Raw genomic sequence first — 25,186 nt, forward strand, 5'->3', positions numbered from 1 at the left:
CACTTACTTCTGATTCTATCCATTTAACTAAAGGTACCAAACAGGGCTGTCCCATGTGTCCTATTCTGTTTGCACTTGGCATTGAAATATATAATCAATATAAGTCTAAAATAATTTTATTTGTAGATTATATTTTACTAACATTATTCAAAAGGAACCCTAGCAGAGCTATAATTTTCAATTAAAACTTTTCAATCAATTTCTGGTCTTCATTTTAATAAACTAAAAATCTAAATATCTGTTACTAAATTATTTATGTATTTGTTATTTATTTATTGGCATTTGTTTACTGGGAAAGTCCACTGGGCTGAAAGAACCCATTTTCAGTGGAGACCTGGGAAGAAAAACTCTACAAGGTAGTTAGTATAACAATACATAATATTCAAAGTAGTTAGTAGATACAAACAGTATTATACAAAAACATAATAAGATGCATATACAATTTGTACAGAGTAATACAGTTTAAGGCATACATATAAACTTAAGCAATCATATTACTATACATTTAAAGGAACATATAATGGTTAAAACAGTCTTATTGCTTTGCTTTTCAAGGTGCACTATGAGTATCAGCCAGAACAATGGTGCTTGGTAATTTGTATTGAATTAGCCACTGATAATTAGGCATAGATAGTTATCTTATACATGCTTTTATTAGTAGTAAAGGAAAGATTAGAAGGGGTGAAGATGACTTAAGGTATGGGGAATCAGGTTATGGAACGATAAGAATTGAGACACCTACAGTGCTATAGATTCTTTGAAGAAGAAGATATTACTGGAGGTCCTGATAGCTATTGGGAGTGTATTCCATAGTTTGACAATAGAGAAAGTGTAGAACATGTGGCCAGCTGGGAGTTTAGGTTTGTCTACTTGCAGGAAAAGTTAATTTTCAGAACTGAGTGGTCTATTTGGGTGATAGTGAGTTAAAATGGAAGAAAGGGATTGACATTCTAATGGTTTGTAAATGATTTTGTGAGCTGTGATTAGTTGTAGATAGGTTAAATAATATGGAAAGTTTGAGCCATTTAAGCAAGTATAAGGAGATGCAGTGATGGGAAGAGTATTTTGCATTGGTTTCAAACTTGGCATCCTTATTGTAACAGGACTCAAGCTTGTTTTTTAGCGAGGATTGCATATTAGTAAGGAGAGGAGTACCATACAGGAGAGAAGGTAGGAGAAAGATTAAGGTGAGAGTTCATTTTGTAGAGGAGTTAAGAAAGTGCTTGTGGCTATAGAGGGTGCCTAATCTTTTTTTTTTTTTTTTTTGATATTATTATGGACATGGAGGTTAAATGTCAGGTTTTCATCCAAAACAACTCCTAGTAATTTTGGGTGGGAGACGACTTCTATAGTGCTGTTATTTTGAGAATGAATGATGAAATCTGTCTTGTTTACAGAGAGGTTTATAGCAATTTGGTTTTATTGGAGTTTAGGGTGCGATGATTATTGGCCATCCAAATTTCAGGAGCAGTAAAGGCATTTTGGGTAATTTGCAGGAGTTCTGTTGTTGATTTGGCAGATCAAATAATAGTTGAATCATCTGCATATAGCATGAGTGATCCGCTATTATCAATGGAGTGAAAGTCATTTATTAAAATGCTGAAAAGAAGATGTCGTAAGATGCAGTCTTGGAGAACAGCTGTGGGAGGCTCATGAAATGGAGAGAAAGAATTGAACCATCTAGTAGATATCTGTCTGGCTTTTAGATAGTTAGCAAACAAGTTTAGAGATGGGGGAGATACCTAGATTGTAGAGTTTAGTGAGGAGTACAAAGTAGAAGATTGTATAAAAAGCTTCTGAGAGGTCGAGAAAGAGTGAAGATACACATTTATCAGAATTTCTAGTGTGATTGACTGTGTCCATGAAGGAAATAAGAGTGGCAGTCATGCTGTGGCCTGGCCTAAACCCATGTTGAGTTGGGGAGAGGAGTTGGTTTAGGTGTAGATAATTTAGAAGTTGATTACGGATACATTTCTCCAGGATTTTAGAGAGGGGGGAAAATAGCAATGGGTCAAAAATTAGAGATATCTGTATTGCTACCACCTTTGTGGAGGGGAAGAATGTATGATTTTTTTTCCAGACAGTAGGTAAATAGGACTCTTGGAGAGAACTGTAAAGAAGTATGCTGATGGGATAAGTAAGGGATCTAGTTGACATTTGGAGGTATTCTGGGGGTAAGTTGTCAGGGGCATTGGAGCCAGTTTTCAGTTTAAGGAGTAGTTTTGTAATAGTAGCAATGGTTATGGGGAGAATGAAAAGGTAGGTGGGGAGGGGGTAATAGTATTCTGTGAAGAAAGTGTTAGTGGATGGGAGTTAGTGTTAGACTTAGTTTAGAGAAAGGTAGTGGTAATGTTAGATATTATATTGATGAAATGTGAGTTGAAGAGGGTGTCTATTTCACTAGGTGTTTTCTTGGGGATTGGGCAGGGATTGTTTTTGGTACCAGGGTTAACAAGAGATGAGATAAGTTCTAAAATTTCTTTGGATTTTGTTTGTAGTTATTTTGGAGGCTTAGATGATATTCTTTTTTGTCATTGATGACTAGGTGCTTTGCTTGATTATGGAGCTGTCTAAATTGTAAGAGATCAGTGGGATTCTTATACCTTTGCCATTTTTTCCATACTTTGTCTCTTGCAGCCATGATGTGTTTGGTAGCTCTGTAGAGCCATATGGTATGATTAGTGTTTACTCTTTTTTGCCTTAGTGGGGCTAGTTTGTTTAAGGTGTTGAGAAATGGGGAATTAAATAACTCTACAGCTTCATCAAGGGGAAGGATTTTTAGTATATTCCAATTAATGTTTCTCAGGGTTTTGTTTAGGGTTGTAGGATTAAAACTGATTATGTTTCTTATTTGTTTATATTGGTGCTGACAAGGCATTGGGGTGGTCTTACGTAGAATATAGGTTGGTAGATGGTCACAAATGCTACAAGGAAGTGTGCCTACTGCTGAGATTTTGTTTGGATCAGAGACTAATATCCAGTCCAGAACTGAGCCACTGCCTTTGTTTCTGTTAGGTCTATTTGTATCTGTGATTAGTTGAGTAAAGTTGAAGAGGTTGATACTAGATGGTAGAGAGTGACTTGAGAGATTTAGACAGTTTATGTTTACATCGCCTAAAATAATTGTTTTATTACTTATATTGTTTGATATCCAGGCAAGAATATCTTCTAGCAAGGATTGTCCTTAACTGGAAGGATATATATGGCTGTGATGCAGAGATTTTTAAAATTGTTCAGTCTAAGAATTGATATTAGTATTTCAGCTGTAGAGAATTGAGGAATGGGGTTGGAATATGGGACAACTGTGAACGTGTTAGGAAAGAGTATTGCAATGCTTCCTCCTTTTTTACAGGGTCTAGCAGCCCTTAGACAGGCATAGATTATAGGGAGGAATTTGGAGTCTTTTATATACAGTTTCAAACAAGTTTCAGTTGCAGCTATGATATCTAGTTTATAAAAGGATATCCAGGCATGAAATTCTGATATTTTGTTTCTGATACTTTGGAGGTTGATTGTTGTGATATTTATTGATTTATATGAGCTAGAGAAGTTGACATTCAAAGGGTTGGGTCCTGGGTTTGGTTGGATATCTCCACACAGGGATATGTTAGATTGCTTTTAAAGGTAAGTAAAGGGTGGCAGGTTTCTTTTTAAGTGGTTATAGATAGATATATAAAAAGAAACAAAACCCCACAAATTAGTAAAGATCACATTATTGGGAAACAAGCAAACTCAATTGATTATGTAGGTATTGTCTTATGTAGTACCACAGAAGAGACTATAACATCTAACTACAATAATATTATAAGTACAATTAAAATTCTTATAGATAAATGGAATAAAATATTTATCACCTTTGTGGATAGGCTACAACTAATAAAAATTATTCTTATCCCTAAATACTATATATAGCCCAGACTTTCTTTATGCCTCCTGATAAACTCTTCATTAAGAACATAAATAAACTTCTGCTACACTTTCTTTGTTTTCTCAACAGAAATAGAATTGCTTTCACACAACATACCAGACCATATATTCAAGGAGGGTTACACTTTCCAGACATAGAAACTTACATTAAAGCTTCAATATTTAAAGTCGGCATGAAATGGATAGATTCAAGTTACACTTCTAATTGGAAAACTTGTGTCTATATCATATTATCGCACAATGAAAAGAGTGAATGCTCTTTCATCTAACCAATAATATCAAAATAACAAAAAAGCAAACACACGGGACAGTGAAAAAAATTTGCTTCTCTGCAAAAAAAAAAAAAAGAAAAGTTTAAAAACAAAATGAAGTAGGGGGTTGTGCCCCCCAACACCCCTGCTACTTAAATAAACCAACTCTGAGATTGCATCATAATGGAGAAAATGGCAAAGTCCCGAAGGCGGCCCACTGATTTTTTCCCTGGGAAAAAAATTGATGTTCTGTGACTTCACTTTTTTCTCCCTTCAACATTATCAAATTGATAAAAGAGCATTCACTCTTTTCATCATCCGATAATGTGATCTACACCCATAAAACATTACATTTAATGTTATTATTAAATGAGAATAATTCTTTAGCAATATTTTCCTTTAAATAACATCCCAATAAATTTTGTTTTTTCTCTGTTTTACCTTGCAATACAATATTACTAAGCCTTCAAAATTTAACTCTATGAACTTTATTCTTTACATTTTTAGGACATTTATTAATTCTAATATTGACATTAAAATTGGGTTTGATTTACCTTATAGAATTATAATTTGTTGACAAAATACATACAAACACCTTTATTTCATGACAGACTGAGAATTTCATTTGTTGCCAACACTGCATTAAAGACAACAGAGTATTAGACATTCAATACATTATGAAAGACTTTGATTTGTTATCTCAAGATTGGCTCCTCTTACAAAGTGTTTTAACTTACTCTCAAGATCTTTGTAAAATAATTAGTAATTCCTCTTTTAAAGATAGATTTAAATTAATAACTTATTTATATGAATTTTTATACAATAAATCTAACATTGGTAATATTAATTTTAAATTATATAAAATGTTAATAAAGTACAAAATGAAACCACATAAAAAATTTTGGCATCGTATTACTTTGGGCCATTTCACTTGCCTTACTCAAGAAAATAAGTCCAACATTTTGTCTTCTGTCATACTTACTTCCAGGTCCCAATACTATAGTATATTTACATGGAAATTCCTACAAAAAGCTTTCTTTACACCAGAAAAAAAAGCTAACTTTAGCAATTCTAACAATATCTCTTGTTGGAGATGTTTACTGATATGTAAAGTAGACTGGTCACATATTTTATATGACTGCCCTAAATTAAATAAATTCTGGAGTGACATAGATAATTTTTTTAAATGCTCTGCTTTCTTACTCATTTATGCTGACTAACGTGCTAGTGTAATTTAACATTAAAGATGGCTATCTTTTGAATGAAGATATATTGTTTCTGCTATGGACAATACTTCCAGTTGCTAGAAAATATATTACTAGAAAATGAAATACCACTGTTTCCCCACTTCTTGAAGACTTCTTATCTCTACTGAAAGAAATGGCCCTTAAGGAAACCAAGATCAAAGAATCCAGGATTTTCCCCAATCTTTTTTCAACAACTCTTAGAAGAAAGACATATCCCTCATTGAAACTCTTGAAATGGGACTCCAACTTTCCCGAATGCACTCGTACTAAGTGTTTTCATTTATGCTATCTAATTAATTAGTTATTGATTATTAGCTAGTGCCTTTTACTGCCTTGTATTCTCTTTCAGGCCATTGTATATAGTGTATATAGTTATTTTATGTATTTTTGATTATCACTTTATATTATAATATGTATCATTTCATTACTGTATTGTGAAAAATAAAAATTGTTTCAGTAAACATATACAGTGGAAACCAACTTAATGCTACTTGGAAGTATCATCAGGAAATGCCCCTAAACCCTATATTTGCCATTTTCATAATGAAGACAATGCCTCAATTACAGTTTGAAAGTTCTTGACAAAACCTATATAGAGTTATGATTGATCTTTTGTGTATGTATGTACTGCAGTTACAATTGTTATTAAGGATTTATACACTGTTCACTGATGAATTTGAAAAGCCTAGTAGAGACAATTTGGCATTACATCAGAAATACATAGAGTTTGGGGATGGCGACATTCTAGAGACATAAAGTATTCATTTTATGGAGAATATGTATTATTTTACTTTTGATATAATACTAATTCAGCTTACATATAATGGAGACTTGTACTGCATTTTTCACTCTTAAAATGTTATATACCCACCTCTAATAAAAACTAAATATATTGCAACTAAGAAGCTAACACATTGAAATACCTTTGCACACCTACATTTATTAATCAGAATCATAATCCATCCTTGAAACTTCTTGCCAAACTTTTTAGGAGAATTATTCTTGGAAGCTGTGGGGAATACTGGATCTAATACTACCAATCCACTTTTAAAGATTTACACATAACTTGATTCTGAGGTTGATTTAAGTATTTTTCTCTTGACAGTTTGTGGATTATTGGTAATTGTGGTATATGTCCATTGCAAAAATATCATCTTTACAAAGAAAACATCTTATAAAACTTATTCCTTAATAGCAACACAGTACCTATATTTTCTAGATAGGAGTATTTCAGAATGTTAATGCATATGAATAACTTAAAATTACAATTTGTAAGCCCTTTAACTACCTTTTCTCTGTTTGCTAAATTGGAGTGACCTTGGGACTAGTTATACTTCAGAGGACAGGTATTTTCACCAAAGTCCACCAAAAAAACAAACCTTTGGAGAATAGGGTGAAAACCACTTAAAATAGGATCTGGTTTTATAACTCTGAGTTGGCATATTTCTGAAAAGTATCTGAGGCACACTCATTCTTGATATGTGTTACGTTAACTATTATGGAAAAAAGCAATATACTTCCTCTATTGGAAACCAAATATAATGCAACTTGATAGACTGTGACAGTCAAATGACTGTGCAAGAAAGCATCTAATGCCTGTGTTGGAGGCAATATGTCACTCAATCATGCATAGGTCTTAATCAAAGTTTTAAACAGTTATACATAGATGATCTGATACATATTGAACCCAAGCTTATCATTTTTTTCATTAAGGGTTTACACTTAGTTCAATATAAAGGTGAACTGGAGCATGTAGCTATTGTCAGTAAAGGAATTTTTGTTGTTATCTTTACAGTGGTGGTAAATTTTACTTTTTGTAGAGAGCATCTGGAATTACAACAAAAGTAATCTTTACACAAGCTATCCCAGTATATTCTGGACAGGTATTGTGTTTTCCTCTCTGATCAGAACTTATTTATGCATGCTTTAAAAAAGATGGATATTTAATCCAGGCACCCAGCACATTCTATTGGACACCCTATTGTTTACAAGGACTGACAGTAATAAAAGGTTGTATTACTGAATCAGACATTTTAGTAACATTTCTGGACAACACATTTGGATATTTAATTACAAAGCATAGTTATTTTGTGTAATGGAATGGAACTATTAATCCAGTGAGAGAGGGGATATCTGCTTGTTTGTTTCAAAATCAGTCTAATGATCATTCCAGTCTTTCAGATTTAAATGCATAAAAACACAAAAGGTATGCTCTGCAACCATAGTAATAGCTTAATAATTCTGAGAGACAAAACTTGTGTCTTCATTTCTTTCCAAAAATATAACAAAACAATAGTTTCAGCTTCTTTAACACACAGTGACCGAGAATAAGTCACTTCTGATATGGAAAAACTGCTGACCTATGAGAAAAAAAATTAAAATATAATGTCTACAAATAAAAGCTGTGCTTGCTATTTTTGCTGGACAGGATCTCAGATTTTAAATTTAGGCTTTTCCAGATGAAACACTTCACCAGTTTATAACTACATATACCTTATATATATGCAGCCCCTAACAATACAGACACTTGATCTGAATCAGCAAGTCATTTATTTTGGGTCTATATCAGATCATCGAAATGGCTCATTATCGAATGCCATAACGTCAAACTGCAAAACCCGAACCCTAACAATATCAAAAACCTCAAAATAGTGAATTTTTTCCCAGAGAAAAAAATTCACTGTTCCGAGAAACACACACACACCACAAGCACACTAAAAAGCAACAATCCACACACAAGTTACATCTGACCTTACACTACACTCCACATACACTGCTATCTATCCACTTACCTTAACCTAGATCCTAACCCTAAGGTCTGTCACTATTGCACACTCACCTCATCCGCGCCCTAATCCTAACTCTCTTAACCTGCCCCAACCCCAAATTCTCACTATTGCACACTCACATCACCTGCACCCTAACCCTAACTCACTTAACCTGCCCCTAACTCCACATTCTCACTATCGCACACTCACCTCACCCATGCCCTAACCCTAACTCACTTAACCCGCCCCTAACCCAAAATTCTGTCATAATTGCACACTTACCTGACCCACGCCCTAACCCTAACTCACCCAACCCGCGCCCTAACCCGAACGTCCACACAATCACACACTTACCTTAACCCAACCCATAACTTTCCACCGCATCGCTGAAAACAGTGAAGCCACAACAACGGCCAACCAAATTCTTTCCCTAGGAAAGAATTAGGTTTTGTGCAGCTTCGCTGTTTTCAGTGTTCGCGATATTGGGTTTGATATTAGATCATTCGAAATTCTGCCATTTCGATGATCTAATATAGACCCATTTATTTTCAGGCTTAGATTTCTGTTTCTGCAACAGCAACTTTTTCGCTGGGTACCAAACAAAAGGAATTCTATTTACAGTAATGTATTTCAGCGTATTTCACTGATTTTCGCACACACACACACACACACACACACACACACACACACACACACACACACACACACACACACACACATATATATATATATATTATGATTTCACTTCATAATCCTGAAGCTCAAAATCCTGAAAATTCAAAATCTTGAAAACACAAAATCCTGAATCCCAAAATACTGAACATATACAGGACACAAAGAATGGCACTATTCCAGTACAAGGACGCACAGAAACATATACAAGACAAAGGGCCTATATTATTTCATTGAACGCTTAAAAAAGCGAACGCTGATTGATCTACCTAATGTAAGTGAAAGCTTACAATCTCAAACTGTCAGGGAAAAAAATCGCTGATCCAAAACACATACACACAACACAAGCACACCAAACAATCAGAAATCCACACACATACACCTAAAATCTGATACTTAACCCTACACTAAACTATGCACACACCACTAACTACCCACTTACCTTAACCCAAACCCTAACCCTAAGGTCCATCACTATCACACACTCAGCTCACCTGCTCCCTAACCCTAACTCACTTAAATCTGCCCTAACCCTCATGTCCACTCAATTGCACACACACCTAACCCGAGCCCTAACCCTAACTCACCTAAATCACCCAAACACTCACATCCACACAATCGCACACTTACCTGAATCCGACCGGTAACTTTCCACCATAACACTGAAAATACCAAAGCAACAGAAACAGACAACCGAATTCTTTCCCTCGGAAAAAATCTGTGTTTCTGCTGCTTCGATATTTTGCAGTTTTGCGAAAATAAGTTCGATCAATCAGCGTTCGCTTTTTTAACTGTTCGAGGATATAATATAGACCCCAAGACAAAGGATAGTATTTATTTTTTACTAAATATAGGCAGGGTGGCAAGCCCCCCTGTGCCCCCACACCCCCTGCTAATTAAATATATAAACTCCAAGATTGCACTACACAAAAATAAATGACAAACATACTATCACATGTTTCATGACTGCCTGCTGTAACCTTAGTAATGTTCCCTTTTAACTTGCTATTCCACAACATAACTCATGATAGTGTAGTGAAGTGCAGTCTTGGAGTTAATATATTTAAGTAGCAGGGGTGTGGGGGTGCAGCCCCCCCCATATGGGTGGGTGCAGGTGGGCTTGCCCTCCTGCTTATATTTGGTGTAATGTCATACGGTTTGTGTTGTCTATAGTCAGTATATGTATCCTGTGTGTTTTCAGCATTTTGGGATTCAGGATTATGAGTTTTCAGGATTTTGGGCTTTAAGATTATGAAGTTCAGGATTGTGATATTTCAGGATTGTGAAGTGAAATCATATATATATATATATATATATATATATATATATATATATATATATATATACACATGCAGGTTTATTATCAAAATTGAGAGCATCATAATGTAATCCAGTCAAAATTGCAAGTGAAAGCACCATAGTCTGCATATTAACTAGCTGACATAGTCGAATCAAAATACTGAAGATTTCTAATTCAGCAGTTTTCGATGTCAGCCATAATTTTCTTACCTGCTATGACTTACCTGCCTGCTTTCCAGCAGTACGAATGGACACAGTTCAGTACTGCACAACAATGGAATTCACGTTTTTGCAGAGGGGCAAGCCCCCCGGCACCCCCCCCTGTGGCGGGGGGTTGTGCCCACCACACCCTCTGCAAACTATACATTCCAACTTTGAGATCACACTACAGTGAGGAAAAGGATACATTTTCCAATCCGCACTGTACTGCGACCTCTGTTCATGACATCGACTACATATAAGTGAATGCACGATGGCATTTGCTGCAAAGGACACACGCACAATTGAAGTTCGGCCATACAGGAATCAGCCAACTAACATTCTGCATTCCCATGTTCGCCTTCATTCTTCATTTTGATGGTAAACCTATATATATATTTATATATATATATATATATATATATATATATATATATATATATATATATATATATATATACACACAGACACACACACACACACACACACACACACACACACACACACACACACACACACACACACACACACACACACACACACACATAAATATTCAAATTGTTTTACTCTAAGTGATGGCTGTAAATATATACATGCATAGGAAACATTACACCTGACAAGTCAGATACACTATTATTTAACTGTAATGAAATGACAGTGGCGTAGTTGTTTCCAAAAATTAGTTGTACCAGCCATTCTAACAGTAACTACTTTTTGATGGATACATTTTTCATATTTTTCTAGGAGATTTGTCATGAGCCATAGTTTGCTTTGAATTGAAAATTGTATCTGTGCTGCATTTGTCACCGTTTCTTAAATCAATGATTTCTGTAGTGACTGTCTGTGCCTTGAATTATCATGTTTGCTTATCAGCTTGTGATGAGGCAGACCATCTATTTGTGAAGAGAAATGATTATTATAGGAGTTGTCTGTGCAGTTTAATGCTGCTGTCTCTGGATGGCTAGGTTCTATGGAGACACTTTTTCAATATTTTCCTGTGATCCGTAACCAATATGCTACCAAGCATGTGAAGAATTATCAAGTGTCTTAGTTTTCTTGAAATTCTGGAATTTGGTCTACTGCATTACAAACTTTTATTACTGTTTCATGTAGGGAACTGGTGGTCAGGGGGAGTTCTTTTATTGACAACTTGCATTTTGGTACAAACTTCCAAATATTCATGAGAATTGACTTTGTGAAAGGAAGGCACCTTTGTTACCTGTCAGATTTTAGAAAGGAAGCATTCTCTGATATTTTGGATAGCATATATTTTGATATTTTAAAGATGTTTAAGAATCTTTTGTGAGTGGATCTCATCATTATAAGCTTGATCTAATATGACTGTTACATTTGCATTTCTGGAGCAAACACTTGGTATGTCATTGATGAAAATTGCTGCTGTGTTTTTTTAATTACTTATGCTGTTTAATTATTGTTTTTGCTTTTTTACTTGCAAAATGTTTCTTAAAATCTTATACTTGAACATAATAGCAGCAGAATGTATTTAAACCTGTATTTGAATTAGGTTTCTATTTTCATTTTATTCAGTGTCGTTTTGTTTTTAGTTGATTCTACTACATTTTTACAAATATTAGTACATATTAAGTTAGGCTATATACTTGTCATACAAAACTAAATTAAATATTTCATTGTTTAGGTTCACAGTTGTTTACTTGGCTTAATGACCACAAGGGCATTTTTAAGTCTAGCCCTGCATCCCAAATCTCTGACAAGTTCTAGTACCATTAATAAGTGTAGGCAGGGGCTTGGGAGATGAAATATTTACAAGCGTAGTCCTGGGAGATGAACCATTTACAGATTGCCTTTGCCTGTTAGAGACATAGGTGCCAAACCAGGGATGAATTTCCTGTTCCCTATCCAGTTGTACAAATTACATTTGAATTGGGTTAGGGAGGAACTCTGCTTCACATGGATGGGGGGCCTGTTCTAATGAAGGGGTAGTCTCTGGGATACATACAACAGTCTCTTCAGCAGGTCCTATTTATATCACAGGCAAGGTTTAAGTCTTTAGAATGGGTAATTCTGGTGCTGTTTGTTTTGTGGATATGCAAGATTTCCATCAGAGTCAGGTCTGACAATGCCTTGTATTCCAGGCATTGATCTCCCCTTAACAGTCTATAGAAGACAGCAAACAAAAACTTGGAGTACTGTTTACACTGTGGAGTGTGTCTAAAAAGTGCATCATTGTCATTTTTGTTTTCTGTAATTTAATAAAGTCAGGAAGGTGTATCAAAGAAAACATGCATGTTTCTTGTTTTGTGTGCAAGGGGCCAATGATTTGCAAACAGCCCAAAGGTAATCTTTATCCACCACTGGTCAAATGCATTTTCTTTGAATGTGGTGTGGGTTTCAATGCTGTTTCAATGAATGTGAGTTTCAAGGGCAGAGATGTTTTAATGCCAAATCTATTTTCGTTGTGTTGTTTTGTTTAGAAGATGTCTATTGGTGTTTGTGCATTGGGCTGTAAATGTAAAAATAAAATCCAAATAATCATTGTATTAGTAAAGCAGTATGCACACATTAGTGTTTATGGTAAATGGGTGAAATAGCCAGGTAATGGGACATTGGAATGGCTGCAGGGGGACTCTGGTGGCATGTTTTGGTTGTCTGTTCTTCAGTTTGCATTTGAAAGTTGGTCTCCCACAATTCCATTGGAGTGGGCGAGGTTGTATAATTATGTATGCAATTTTTATGTTAATCAGAGTACAGATTTGTATCTCTTTTTCATGGGCCTTGTCCGGATTTTTGATGTTTCCAGGTTGAGAGGTATGATCACAATAAACAAGCCGATTGTTATGACTGTCTGGGAATACTACCCCTCCCCCCATAAAGACAGTCGCTGCCTGTGAAACCCTCTGGTGTTAGATTGGTATGAAAGCAGAGGCTCAAGTGGGCACAGTCATGTATTTCAACTGACTGCTGTCCTATGTATACATCGCATGCCTCCTTACCCCTAACCCCCTAAGGCAGTTAAACTGCCTGATGTGAGATTGTCAGAAAATGAAAAATAATAATTATTACAGTAATGCATTCAACTTTGTTGCTCCTAGACAGTACACAGCCCTTACATAAGCTATAGTACCCTTCTTTGTATACCTCTGAGGTCTGTGAGAAAAGTAAAAGAAACAATTAACCATACTATCCCCAGCCCAAACACAAGCTATAATGACCTTAATGAAAATTAAAGAAATAATGACCACACAATCCCTAATAACCCACAAAACTTACAGAAACCTTCTGTACGCACACATCTGAGCAGGGTGTGGTTGAGAATGGAAGTCACCACTAAGTCCAAGTCAAAATCAATTTATACAGTCTGAGGAGTGGGGGACACCAGAGTCCTATAATGTCTGAATGTTCTGTGACATATCTTATACCTTACTTTTGAAATGCAATTACTTGTTAATTACATTTTACTGATACTCAGAAGAGTAATGTATGTGTCCTGGCATTATTGGGTGTGTGTACAGATAAAAAACAGTGATTTTTTTTGTACACACAAGCGAGCATATGCCATAGCAATACTGATTTTGCACTTATTTCAGCAAATAGCAATACATTGAACAACAGTGGTACGGCCACACCAGATCAGTGACTGCTGTTTTGCAGTCATCAAACAGCAGCAGGAGTAAGTCAATTTTATTTACCTCATTGAGGAGTAATGCATACCTGTCACTGTCCCTGATTTTACAGACCATCCCTGATTTTGCCTCATAATTTTGCTCTGTCTCTCATAAAAAACTTTAATTTGCTGGTAAATAATTCAGGATTATATTCAATAAATCCAGAGATCAGAGTTTCATACTTCTTATTGTCCAAAAATGCATGTTGATACAAAATGTATTATTCTAGTAACTTTTTTAAGTGAATCAGATTAATATTTAAAACGTGTTCCCAATTTTGTGCCTTTATTCTGCTGCTAATTTTGGCTTTGTCCAGAATTTTTGAGAAAAGAAGGTGAGAGTTAATGTATCTGGAATTCTGCCAGTATTTATAAAACTCCTTGAAAGAGAAAACCATCTCTGAAGATTGGAAGCATCAGCTCTTCTTAACATCCAAGGTTTGCAATGAGATTGGTCACTCTGGGCTGCTAATCTTTAGAGCTTACTTTGCTCATGTTCATTATCAGCTTTATCCTAACAGGGTCATATTGCAGCCCTGTTCAGTTAAACAGCATAATCAGAAAATTAATACATTTTTCCCTCATTCTTCCCCAACCAGCAACAGCTTTTGAGAGATTCCCACACATTCAAGGATGATTAAAGGGTCCTCTTGCAGCCATGGGTATTGCAGTTACCTAAAGCTAGCTATGTTGTTAGTTTTAGTGGAGAGAATGTCCACCAGTAGGATTTAACTAAACTAGGGGCACTATGCCAGTGGTAAAATATTTAATGAAACACTGTTACTATAACCTGCGATACCTTTGGATTTTAAAGGAGATATAAATAAGAGTTATTATTACCCACCTGGTTTATTAAATACACAAGATTACTGTACTAGTTTTTGTTGGTTATCTGGCCATCTTGTGGCTCAGAAACAGATGCAGTCATCTCACCGGACCTTCCATAAACAGCACTTTAAAATTATTTTCTTAATTTTGAAGCTGTTCTACTACCAGGCTGTTGTAAAACTGATCTTAAAAGCTCTTTAACATGCTCATCCATCCATCCATGATTCCTTTTCACATATTTACACATGGTGTCAGGATATCACTTCAGTCGTGCTCCACAGTCCATGTGCAGACTTTTAGCAGTGGTGGGACCTTATCAACACTGAAGTGTTTAGGGCTTTTAAGGCAGAAAGAGATACTCTTTTACTTGGTCTAAATACTGTGTTAACTGCAGGTCACTTCTACCTGTTTTTTGACATCTTCTCATAAGTGTTGGAGTTGGGGGGGGTGCAAAATTCCTTATATACAGTACTGCTACCAAAAGTCCAGTATTCACTAAGCAATCATCACTTCACAGGAACTGCTACCTGGATTCACCCAGTTATTAAGATGCTAAGCTAACATTTGATTAGCAAAAAAGAATCATAGCTGCAAAAAGTATCTAAAGTCAGAATCGACCAATGTCTATTCACTAAGACAATTCTTTTGTACATAGATTATAATATTGCCTTGAAGTCACCTTGAAAAACAAAGACTGGTGTTATGACTTTAAATGGTCTTCATCATTTGTTGAAGAGCAAAGCAAAAGTATATAAATGATGCTAATCTACTGACTAACAAAATATTTAAGTAGAGTTGTTAGAAATTCAAATCCCATCACCAAAACAATGTCACTCTAATCAGGAAATCTGTGTTTGGCTCCCTCAGGTGATACAACACCAGGGTACTTTTCTCAAGTAGCCTTTCCAATCTCACAAGTACACAAGCAACTATCAGTGATGCATAGTATCAGACACTAAAAGTATACCTGATACAACTTAATACAATTCTGGAAATTAATACTTTCACATATTTTAGCTTTTGTATTATGTTATTGTTGTATTTGTTTTGTTTATTCTTTCATACAGTGCTAGTAAAATATCCAAAATACAAAACTGCCATTTAGTCAACTGCTTCTTAACTTTCTAAACAATATTATATTTTGTGTGTGATAGCAGAGTGTGATACCATAGCGTGTAACCCAGAAATATTTGTTGGTATAAATGTAGTATTATATAACATCAGAATGGAAAGGTGGTACGGTCCAATGAAACCTTCCAGATCAGCTCCTAGCTCTCTGTGAAACTGATCTCATTAAAAAATGCTGGACAGAGAAATGTAGATATAAGTCATCAATAACAGCCAATACGTAAGTGCATTGAGACTCCATTGACTACCCTGAAGGGTGATGAAGCATACACTGCATCTGAAATGCTTCATAGTACCTGAAGCATCAGGTAAATCTGAACTCATTTATTTATTAATTACCTGGTTACAAACAAGGAGATTCATAGTATTTTAAAAGAATAGTTTAATGCGGCAAGATACCATGTAAACTATTATAAGGAAATACAACTGCTGGTGCTATATGAATTTTAAATCCCCTTCTATAATCTGTAGGCTTGCTTGGAGGCCATGAGGTATGATGCAGAATTAGTTTACAATAGGGATTTTGAAAAGTATAGACGTGAATGTCCAGAAAGAAGATTTATGAAATTGGTAATAGAGCCAAAGGAGTGCAGTGATATGATAGTGAATCTCATTAATGCTAGCAGGTGATTTCAAGAAGCTGTGTGAAATAGCAAGAAATAAGATTTGGTAACAAACCAATTTGTCCAGAGACATCTTCGGGTGGTGGGGGGGTTAGATAAATATATTAGTAAGAGTTAAGAGAGGAGGGGGGATGAAAGGATTAAATGGGAATCAGGGATGTTTGGGAGGAAATGAGGTAAGGGTAGGGAGGGGCTTAAGGGGTTTATGTAAGTATAACTGGATAGGGAATCCACATTTTGGCGTGAACATGCTACCCACCCTCCCTCCCTCCCCTTTTTGGGGGGAATAATGGAGGATTGTGGTAATTTATCAGTCTGGGTGGGGCAGAGAAGAGGGACAGGCTTGCCCTCTTCTGTTCCCCCTCTGGTATTGGATGTTCATTTCAATGAGTTTGGAAAGGAAAGTGAGCAGTTGGAGGCTGACTGATAAATAAGCAAGCTGATGTAAGGACGCTGCTTATTGGTTGGATGTTTAATTCAATAACTGGTAAATGAAGTGAGTGATGGGACACTGCTTCATAAGTAAATAAGTGAGCTTATGTAAGGACACTGCTTATTGGTTGCATGTTTAATTCAATAACTGGTAAATGAAGTGAGTGATGGGAAGCTGCTTCATAAGTAAAGTAAGGAGACATACACCCCAACCCAGGTCCAAGCAACCCGATCCTATCCCAGAAACACAAGTCAGACCTACTTATTATCAATATATCAATATAAACACACATAGCATATCCAACAAACTACATAACTTTCACGCATTCATATCTCACTACTCCCCAGATATAATAACCGTTACAGAGACCTGGCTAAAATCTGCCACACAAAACGAAGACATTCTTCCCCCAGGCTATAACATCCTAAGCCAAGATAGAGGTATCAAAAAGGGAGGTGGAGTTGCAATCTTATTTAAAAATATACCCAACCTCCAACCTCTAAAAAACCTACTTCCCAAATTCCAGAATGCAGAGACATCCTCTGTAGTTATATTCCTCCAGGAAATAACTCACCTATAATAGAAGAGATACTACAATGGGCCACAATCAATCTGCCCCAAGAAACCATCCTGCTAGGCGACCTATAGACTGGCTAGCCTGCAACTCCAACAATCCTTCAAACCATATTAACTTATTTGGATTCTCACAACTAATCCAAGAACCCACCAGAGTAGACAAAAAATCCAATAGAACCTCCATTCTAGACTGGACACTAGTTAATATCCCCACAGAAAATTATCATGTGGGCTGCTTACCTGATACATTCAGTGATCACTGCCCCACATTCCTCCTTTGTAAACAGGCAAAAATACCCAAACTCATGCTATTCAAGGGGACTAGGGATGAGCACAAAGTCAATCCACAGACTCTTAACAATATGCTCCAGCAACAGGACTGGAATCCACTAAAAACTCTACCTTTAGACAAGGCAGTTAATTTTTTTAATACTACATTTATAAATGTACTAAATATACTAGCTCCCATCAGGAAACTCAGGACTAAAGTTAACTAAGCCCCATGGCTACATAGGACAACAAAAGTCTTAATAAAAGCCAGAGACAATGCCTGGAAAAACTGGAAAAAGAATAACACTATCCAAGACAGACAGAAATATCAAGAACTATGAAAAAAGACCAAAACCCAAACAAAAGTAGATAAAAATAACTACTTCTTAGACATCCAAAACAAGCACTCTAGAAACCCCCAAAAGTTCTGGCAGGCCATCAATATCCTTCTAAAACTGGGCAAAACCACCACCCCATCTCCCAACAACAATTCTGATAATGATAGCATAGCTTCAGAATTCAACCATCAATTCACAGAATCTATCCTTGCACTATCTATCCAACTATCCAACAAGAACTCTAAAACCACCCCAACTGTAGAACAAACTAACATACCCACCTTCACACTCTCACCTGTACCAACCTCTTCAGTTAAAAAGCTACTCTCTAAACTAAAACCTACCACACTCACAGCAGATGGTTTACCCACAAATTTTCTACAATTAGCTGCAGAATCACTAGCTTGCCCTGTCTCAATTCTTATAAACCACTCTATACAAGAAACCTAAGTACCCCATCTATGGAAAGTGTCACATATAATTCCCCTTCACAAAGGTGGAAACTCCTTTGAACTATCAAACTACCAGCCAATTGCTATCTTGTCCCCCCTTTCCAAGTTTCTGGAGAAATGTATTCACATCCAGGTAATGCACTTCTTATCCTCACATAACCTCCTCTCCCCCATGCAGCATGGTTTCCACCCAAACCATAGCACAACCACTGCTCTACTATCCTTTACCAATCAGATTAACCATCTAAGAAACAACAACAAATTAATCTCAGCCATATTCGTAGATCTAGCAAAAGCATTTGATATGGTCTCCCATAACCTACTCTTAGACACTCTGTCAATCTTATCCTTCACCCCATCTACTACTTTGTGGCTTAGAAGCTATCTCTCTGACAGAAAACAATCAGTTAAATGGCAAAGTCCTCTATTACCAACTATTATAGGCATCCCACAAGGATCAAGTACTGGGTCCTCTACTATTCACCATTTTCACTAACAAACTACATACTTCCACCCTGCATGCATCACTTATACAGTACGCAGATGTCTCCACCCTAATCTGCTCAGCCCCATCCATTACCACTCTTCAAAAGCTTACCCAAGAATCCTTCTGCTCTGTGGAACAATGGATTACCAATATCCAACTCATTCTAAACCTCAACAAGACCAAATTACTCCTTTTTACCCCAATAAATCCAAACCCACACCTCCTACCTTCACTATCACCTCCAAAAACAGGATCACAATCTCCCCCTCCCCTCACACTAAGTTGCTCGGGGTTGAAATAGATAATCTAAACTTTAATGTCCATATCTCACAAACCATCACAAAGGTACATAAGAAACTAGGAACCCTATACAAACTCAAACTGTTCCTATCGGACCAAGCTAGAATCTCCTTAGCCCAAACCCACCTCTTGTCTACCCTAATGTATGCATCACCAATCCTAATTCATATCAGGAAAACAAACTAAAGTTGTGTTACAATAAAATTGCAAAATTCGCTAACAACTCCATTTTTAGAAGTCATCACTGTCTTGCCCTGAAGCAACTACAGTGGTTAGAACTCCCTCAGCTAATTAGCTATCACCAATTAGTCCTCACCTTCAACATAATAAGGAACCCTCAGAGATCCCCAGCCCTAAACCAACTTCTAAACCAACATTTAGTAAATTTTCCTCTATGCTCATCCAACAAAACCCTGCTTTGCATAACAAAAGCCAATAACACTGCAGGGAAAAGTCTGTTTTCCCACACCACTGCTAGGGAATGGAATAACCTCCCCCAAAGTATCTCCTCTGCGCAACATCCATCTCACTTTTCAAGACATCACTAAAGTCACACCTCTTGCAATCATGGCTCTGTCCCTGTATCACATAAAATCTTTTCTGCTCTCCTCCTAACTTGCTACACCTCATCTCCTCACTGCTTACCTCAGCTATTCTGTACTACTCAAATACCCCCTATCAGGAACTACTATCCTACAAACTATTTCTCACACTATGACATATCTCCCGAATAGCATTATTTTTCCAGATTCCATTCCTTCATTTTTATGCTTTGTACTACCAATAGGGAATTCAAAGTTTTGCTATCTTATATATCAAGCTTGATCAAATCAAACTAAGGTACGAAAAATCTCCTTGAGTGTATATATGCCACTGTATAGACATTTTCTATCATTCATGGATTATGTGTGGTAATATAAAGACACGGAGCTCTGATTGTATATATGCCTCTGTACAGAATTTTTTTTTTCATTTGTTGTATTTGTTATTTTATGGAGCTTTTCTCGCCGGGCCTCCGCTGTAAATGGACCTTGTTCCAGTCAGACTTTCCCAGTAAACAAATGAAAAATAAAATAAAATAAAATAAAGCAAGTGGAGGTATGGATGGTGCTTACTGGGTCAGGAGGAGTGAGATCACGCTGTCCTGATTAACATTGCATGAATATTTACGCTGTGATTAAATCAGCTATAGTATGTTTTACTTGTAATTAATAAATATGGGTTAACAAAGTAATGTTCATGAAAGTTCAGTACAGGTTGTCAAATGTCATTCAGAGTGATGTGTTTATTGAAGGGGACTGGGACAAAAGGAGACTCTTTTTCTTAAGAAAACAACTTCAGTGGGACCATGTGGCATATCAGTATAACTTAATGAACAGTTAAAAGGAACACTCATCACAAGTAGTTTCTCAAAGTCTAGTATAACATATGAAATATAAAAAACAGAAAACAGGAAATACAGCCAAAACATGACAGTTTCTTTATATATAAAGTAGTTGATTTTATGATTAATTCATAGGACTTTTATCTGCAATGAACCACCTGTTTGCCTTAAGTATTTTTGAGTTTCCTTTCTGTTGTGTTCTGTTTACAGAAAAATCAATATAAATTTTGGTTTAAGATGCAAAATATCGTTCTCTATAGTTAAGGAAGAGACAATATACATACTAAGAGATTATTTCATAAAAATATGCCAGTCTGTCGATCTAATGAAGCTAGGATAAAGAATAGTTTGCATGAATATCTGTAATGAGATCACTTTGCTCCCTTCAGAAACTGACTACAATATCAGGTGATTTACAAAGATTTACTGAAGGATGGACTACCTATGCTATATTAACAATGAAAACAAAAAACATTTTGAAAGTGCATTTTTCATGAGATGAATCTTGGATATCTTGCAGGAGGGGCTTTTTCTCATCACCCTACTTAACATATATAACAAACCATACTGACAGTATACTTTGTAAACTTCATAAGCAAATACTTGCTTTTCAAAGTTTCCAACTTTCATTATTACTATCACATGAGGTTTGTTTATGCAGTTAATCTAACAAGGCCTCAACACATCACCTTCATCATATTTCTATCCTGAATACCTACCAAGGGTATATTTTCTTACCACTTAGGGAGATAATATTAAACAATAGTTATTTAATGAAGAAAATAATTATTACATTCTAATGAAGAAAATAATTATTATTACTCTTTTAGTCTGTTTCTGAAATCTTCAAATTCCAGTTGCTTTGACCCCAACTGTAAAGTTTTTTGTACATCTGTAATCCGTTCTTTTTTCAGCTTGAGCTTCATCAGTGTCTTGTTGTAGCCCTAAAATGTTACAATACAGACAGTAAGTAAATCCTAGGCCACCAATTTTAACTTCAAACATCTATCACAATTCTTCATAATAAGTTTCAAAGCAAACATTTTCACTTGAGGATTCCCAGCAGTGCTACATAATAAATAAGAGCAACTGGTTTCCATGACTGATAAATATTATTATCAATAGTGAAACATTTACATCCAGAATTGACTTTCACTATATGTATGATGATCATTTACACAGTAGCACTGCAAATATGAGAATGTCTATTTCTGTGACAAATTAAAAGCAGTATTAGTTTATAAAGAGGACTGTTTTAATTACTAGATGGCAGTTTTTGTGTACAGTCTGTAAGTTAGTGAATTTGCTTTCCACATCATACTGAAAAGAAAACTGCATAAATAAATGAGTCACCAGGCCAACTCCAAATTATTGATAAACAAAGACAAGTACTTGCTTTTATAAATATATGTATATGTCCGTAGATATATATATATATATATATATATATATATATATATATATATATATATATCTACACACACACACACACACACACACACACACACACACACACACACACATACACACACTGCTAAGTTGGCTGTATATTATATACCACCACAAAGCTTGCCATGAAAACATTGTCTTTCAGTACTTTTTAGACAAATATTCTAAGTAAGTGACTAAGACATATAATTTATTAACACTTATAGTCAAACTAAATTATCTACAAATAGAACAAATCAGAGAAAAATGTATTAAGCTTTCAGTTGTTCGAAGGATTCTAAGAGATTAGTAAGACATTTTTGAGACACAAAGCAAAGAAGGAAGATTTGCTGAACATCATGGAGAGCAGAGAATTTACTTTCATTTTTATTTATTTATACGTTTGTTAACTGAATAGGTAAGCTGGTCATCAGACACCTTCAGACATTGACTGGGCCCTGACCAAAGGCATGCAAAAGAAATAGTATTTATATATAAATATTAGCACTGAATAAACATCAGTGTAAAAATTAATAATGCATATACAGATGTTAGCAATGAAGAAACATCAGTTCACACAGCAAGCAGCTTTAGTCATAATAAAGGTTCTCCAATAATAAAAAACAGATTTCCAAACATAATAACACATATGAAGCTAAAGGATTACTATCAAAATATTGCACTGACATTGTGCGAGTGGTCAGATTTCCGAACCGAAATATTGGAAATAAAATCAATGAACAAAAAAAAAAAAAAAAAAGAGCGAAGGAGGTATTTTGGGAAAGTCGACATCTCAGAAATGTCGACTTTACTGAAATTACCACACTTCTGGTCAACAGCAAAGAACACTTTTGCAGGGGGGCAAGCCCCCCCCCTGCCCCCCACACCCTCTGCTACTTTTATATACAAACTCGGAGATCGCACTATAGTGAGGGAAAGGGTACATTTCCATATCCTCACTATAGTGCAATCTGCATTCAAAATGCTGAAATTCACAAAAGCGAATGTACACTAGAATTTGCTGTTATGAATTTCGACTTTTTTTTTCATTATTTCCAAATGTCGAATTGGGCGTTCAAACTTATGGAATTCGAACGAAGTTCGAGAGCCCTTTTCATAGTAAACCAAAGCTAAATGTGATACCATACTCATTTATTAATACCACATTTTACATATTGTTACCTCACAACAAGGGGTTCTCCCGTTCAATTCCCGGCTTGGGTTGGGGGTGCCTTCTATGTGGAGACTGCATGTCCTCCCCTCAGTCGAGTGGGCATTCAAAAGACATGCGTTAAATGGGCATGCCTTCATTGAACGTTGGGCATTGGGCTGGCAACTCAACACCATAAAAATCAGCTGCCAGTCATTAGCGGATTGGAGTTGCAGTGTGGCGACCCCTAACCGGGAAAAGCCGAAAGACTAACAAACAAACATCAAGTTATGTTCAGTTATGCACAATGAGAGATTTACATATTCTTAGGACAGAAAAATAGTGTAGTATTAAGAATGTAGTTAGCATGCAGTAAGGAGTGCAGATACAAAGGTGGTTTGTTAAAGCAGTGGCCCTGTCTGGTATTCAAATAGTGTGCGTTAAGGTTATTTGTAAGGATGTAATGCTGGGACTCTTCCTCATGTTTGTAGGCAAAGAGTTCCAAAGAACAGAAACCAGCTTACTGAAGGCATTTTCCATGCAGTTAACTGTGAACCATGGCTAGTGGAGGGAAATGACACTGGATTCAACAATCCAGCAATAGGGAGCAAGGAGTTTTACTGCAAATAACGAATTGTGTGTATGAGAAACAGGTGGCAGTTATGATACAGGAGCTTGTATTTAAAAGTTCAAAAGAGTAGGATTACTATAAGATTGATAGGGAGCGCTGTGCAAATAGGGCATTGTGGTATGTTTGTTGATATGCTAAGTGCATTTTATTAAATGTTCTCTGAAGGAGATTTATGTTTATTTGAGTTACTCATGGGAACTAGTGGGATGCAGTATTGCAATTTGCTTATCAAAATGTTTTTTTTTTCTTCTGCAGTGTCCATTTTCAGGAAAAGGTAGTTGGGTAATTCTGTAGGAAAGCTTAGTCTGCTTAATGACTTTTCTGGTTATGAAGTCTGTGTATAAGCAGAGTGTTAGGAAGGGTGAAGCAGCACAGCCAGGTACTTGCAGCTGTTAATTTGTTTTAGTGAAGTATCAAGGAGTACAACAGGGCAACAGAATAACTCATGAGGTGTACTGAATCACACAGCTTTAGATGGATGTGTTAACGCAATGAAGCAGAGTAACAGCCACTTATTTACTTTGGAAAGGAGTCCTGGAGAGAGTGCTGAAGGCTTGCTAGGTTATTTCCAGAGCTGAGAACAAGAAGGCTATCAGGGCAGAGATCCACTAACGTAGAAGATAAGTGGACCTGGCATAAACATGAGTGAACTTCAGAAGATAAGTGTAACACTAAGGAAAGTGTACTGCATTGCATTGCTAACTTATAAAGGCATTTCATGTAAGCAGTTAGCAAACCATTTCAAACAATTGTTTCCAAAATTATGATGGAACAGTTGAGAAATGAACAGTCTACAGAAACAAAAGCAATTTTTTTGAAATCCAGAAATGCAGAACACAACACCACTAAGAAACCCACTGTTACATCTAGAGAAGACTCCAGTCAGTATTAGAAGGAAGAGGCTGTAAATGTATTATAACTAGGTAGGAAACCATGCTGTTTTGAAAGCAGTACATATCTATTCTGCACAAACTGAATAATCTGTTTGTATACTAAGTGTTTCAGGATTTTAGTTATTAGGAAGAGAATAGCTATAAGTGAAAGTGCTTCATTTGGTTACTCTGGGTAGTTTTAAGAAGGGGGATATAGTGGCACTTTTCAATTCTGAGGAAACTATTCTTGTTGAAATTAATATATTAACTATGTAAATAGG

General features: G+C 36.0%; 1 protein-coding gene across 1 annotated transcript in view; it reads right to left on the reverse strand.

Annotated features, from left to right (window-relative positions):
• The window catches only part of PKD2L1 (polycystin 2 like 1, transient receptor potential cation channel), a 505,878-nt gene that overhangs the window by 96,096 nt on the left and 384,596 nt on the right, over positions 1–25,186 (reverse strand). The window contains exon 11 of the mRNA XM_044056364.1: positions 21,647–21,768. Within this exon, the coding sequence (XP_043912299.1) occupies positions 21,647–21,768 (122 nt within the window). The remainder of the gene's footprint in view (positions 1–21,646; positions 21,769–25,186) is intronic.

Source organism: Protopterus annectens, chromosome 14.part0, assembly GCF_019279795.1.
Source record: "Protopterus annectens isolate FY-2018-M chromosome 14.part0, PAN1.0, whole genome shotgun sequence".
NCBI lineage: Eukaryota > Metazoa > Chordata > Ceratodontiformes > Protopteridae > Protopterus > Protopterus annectens.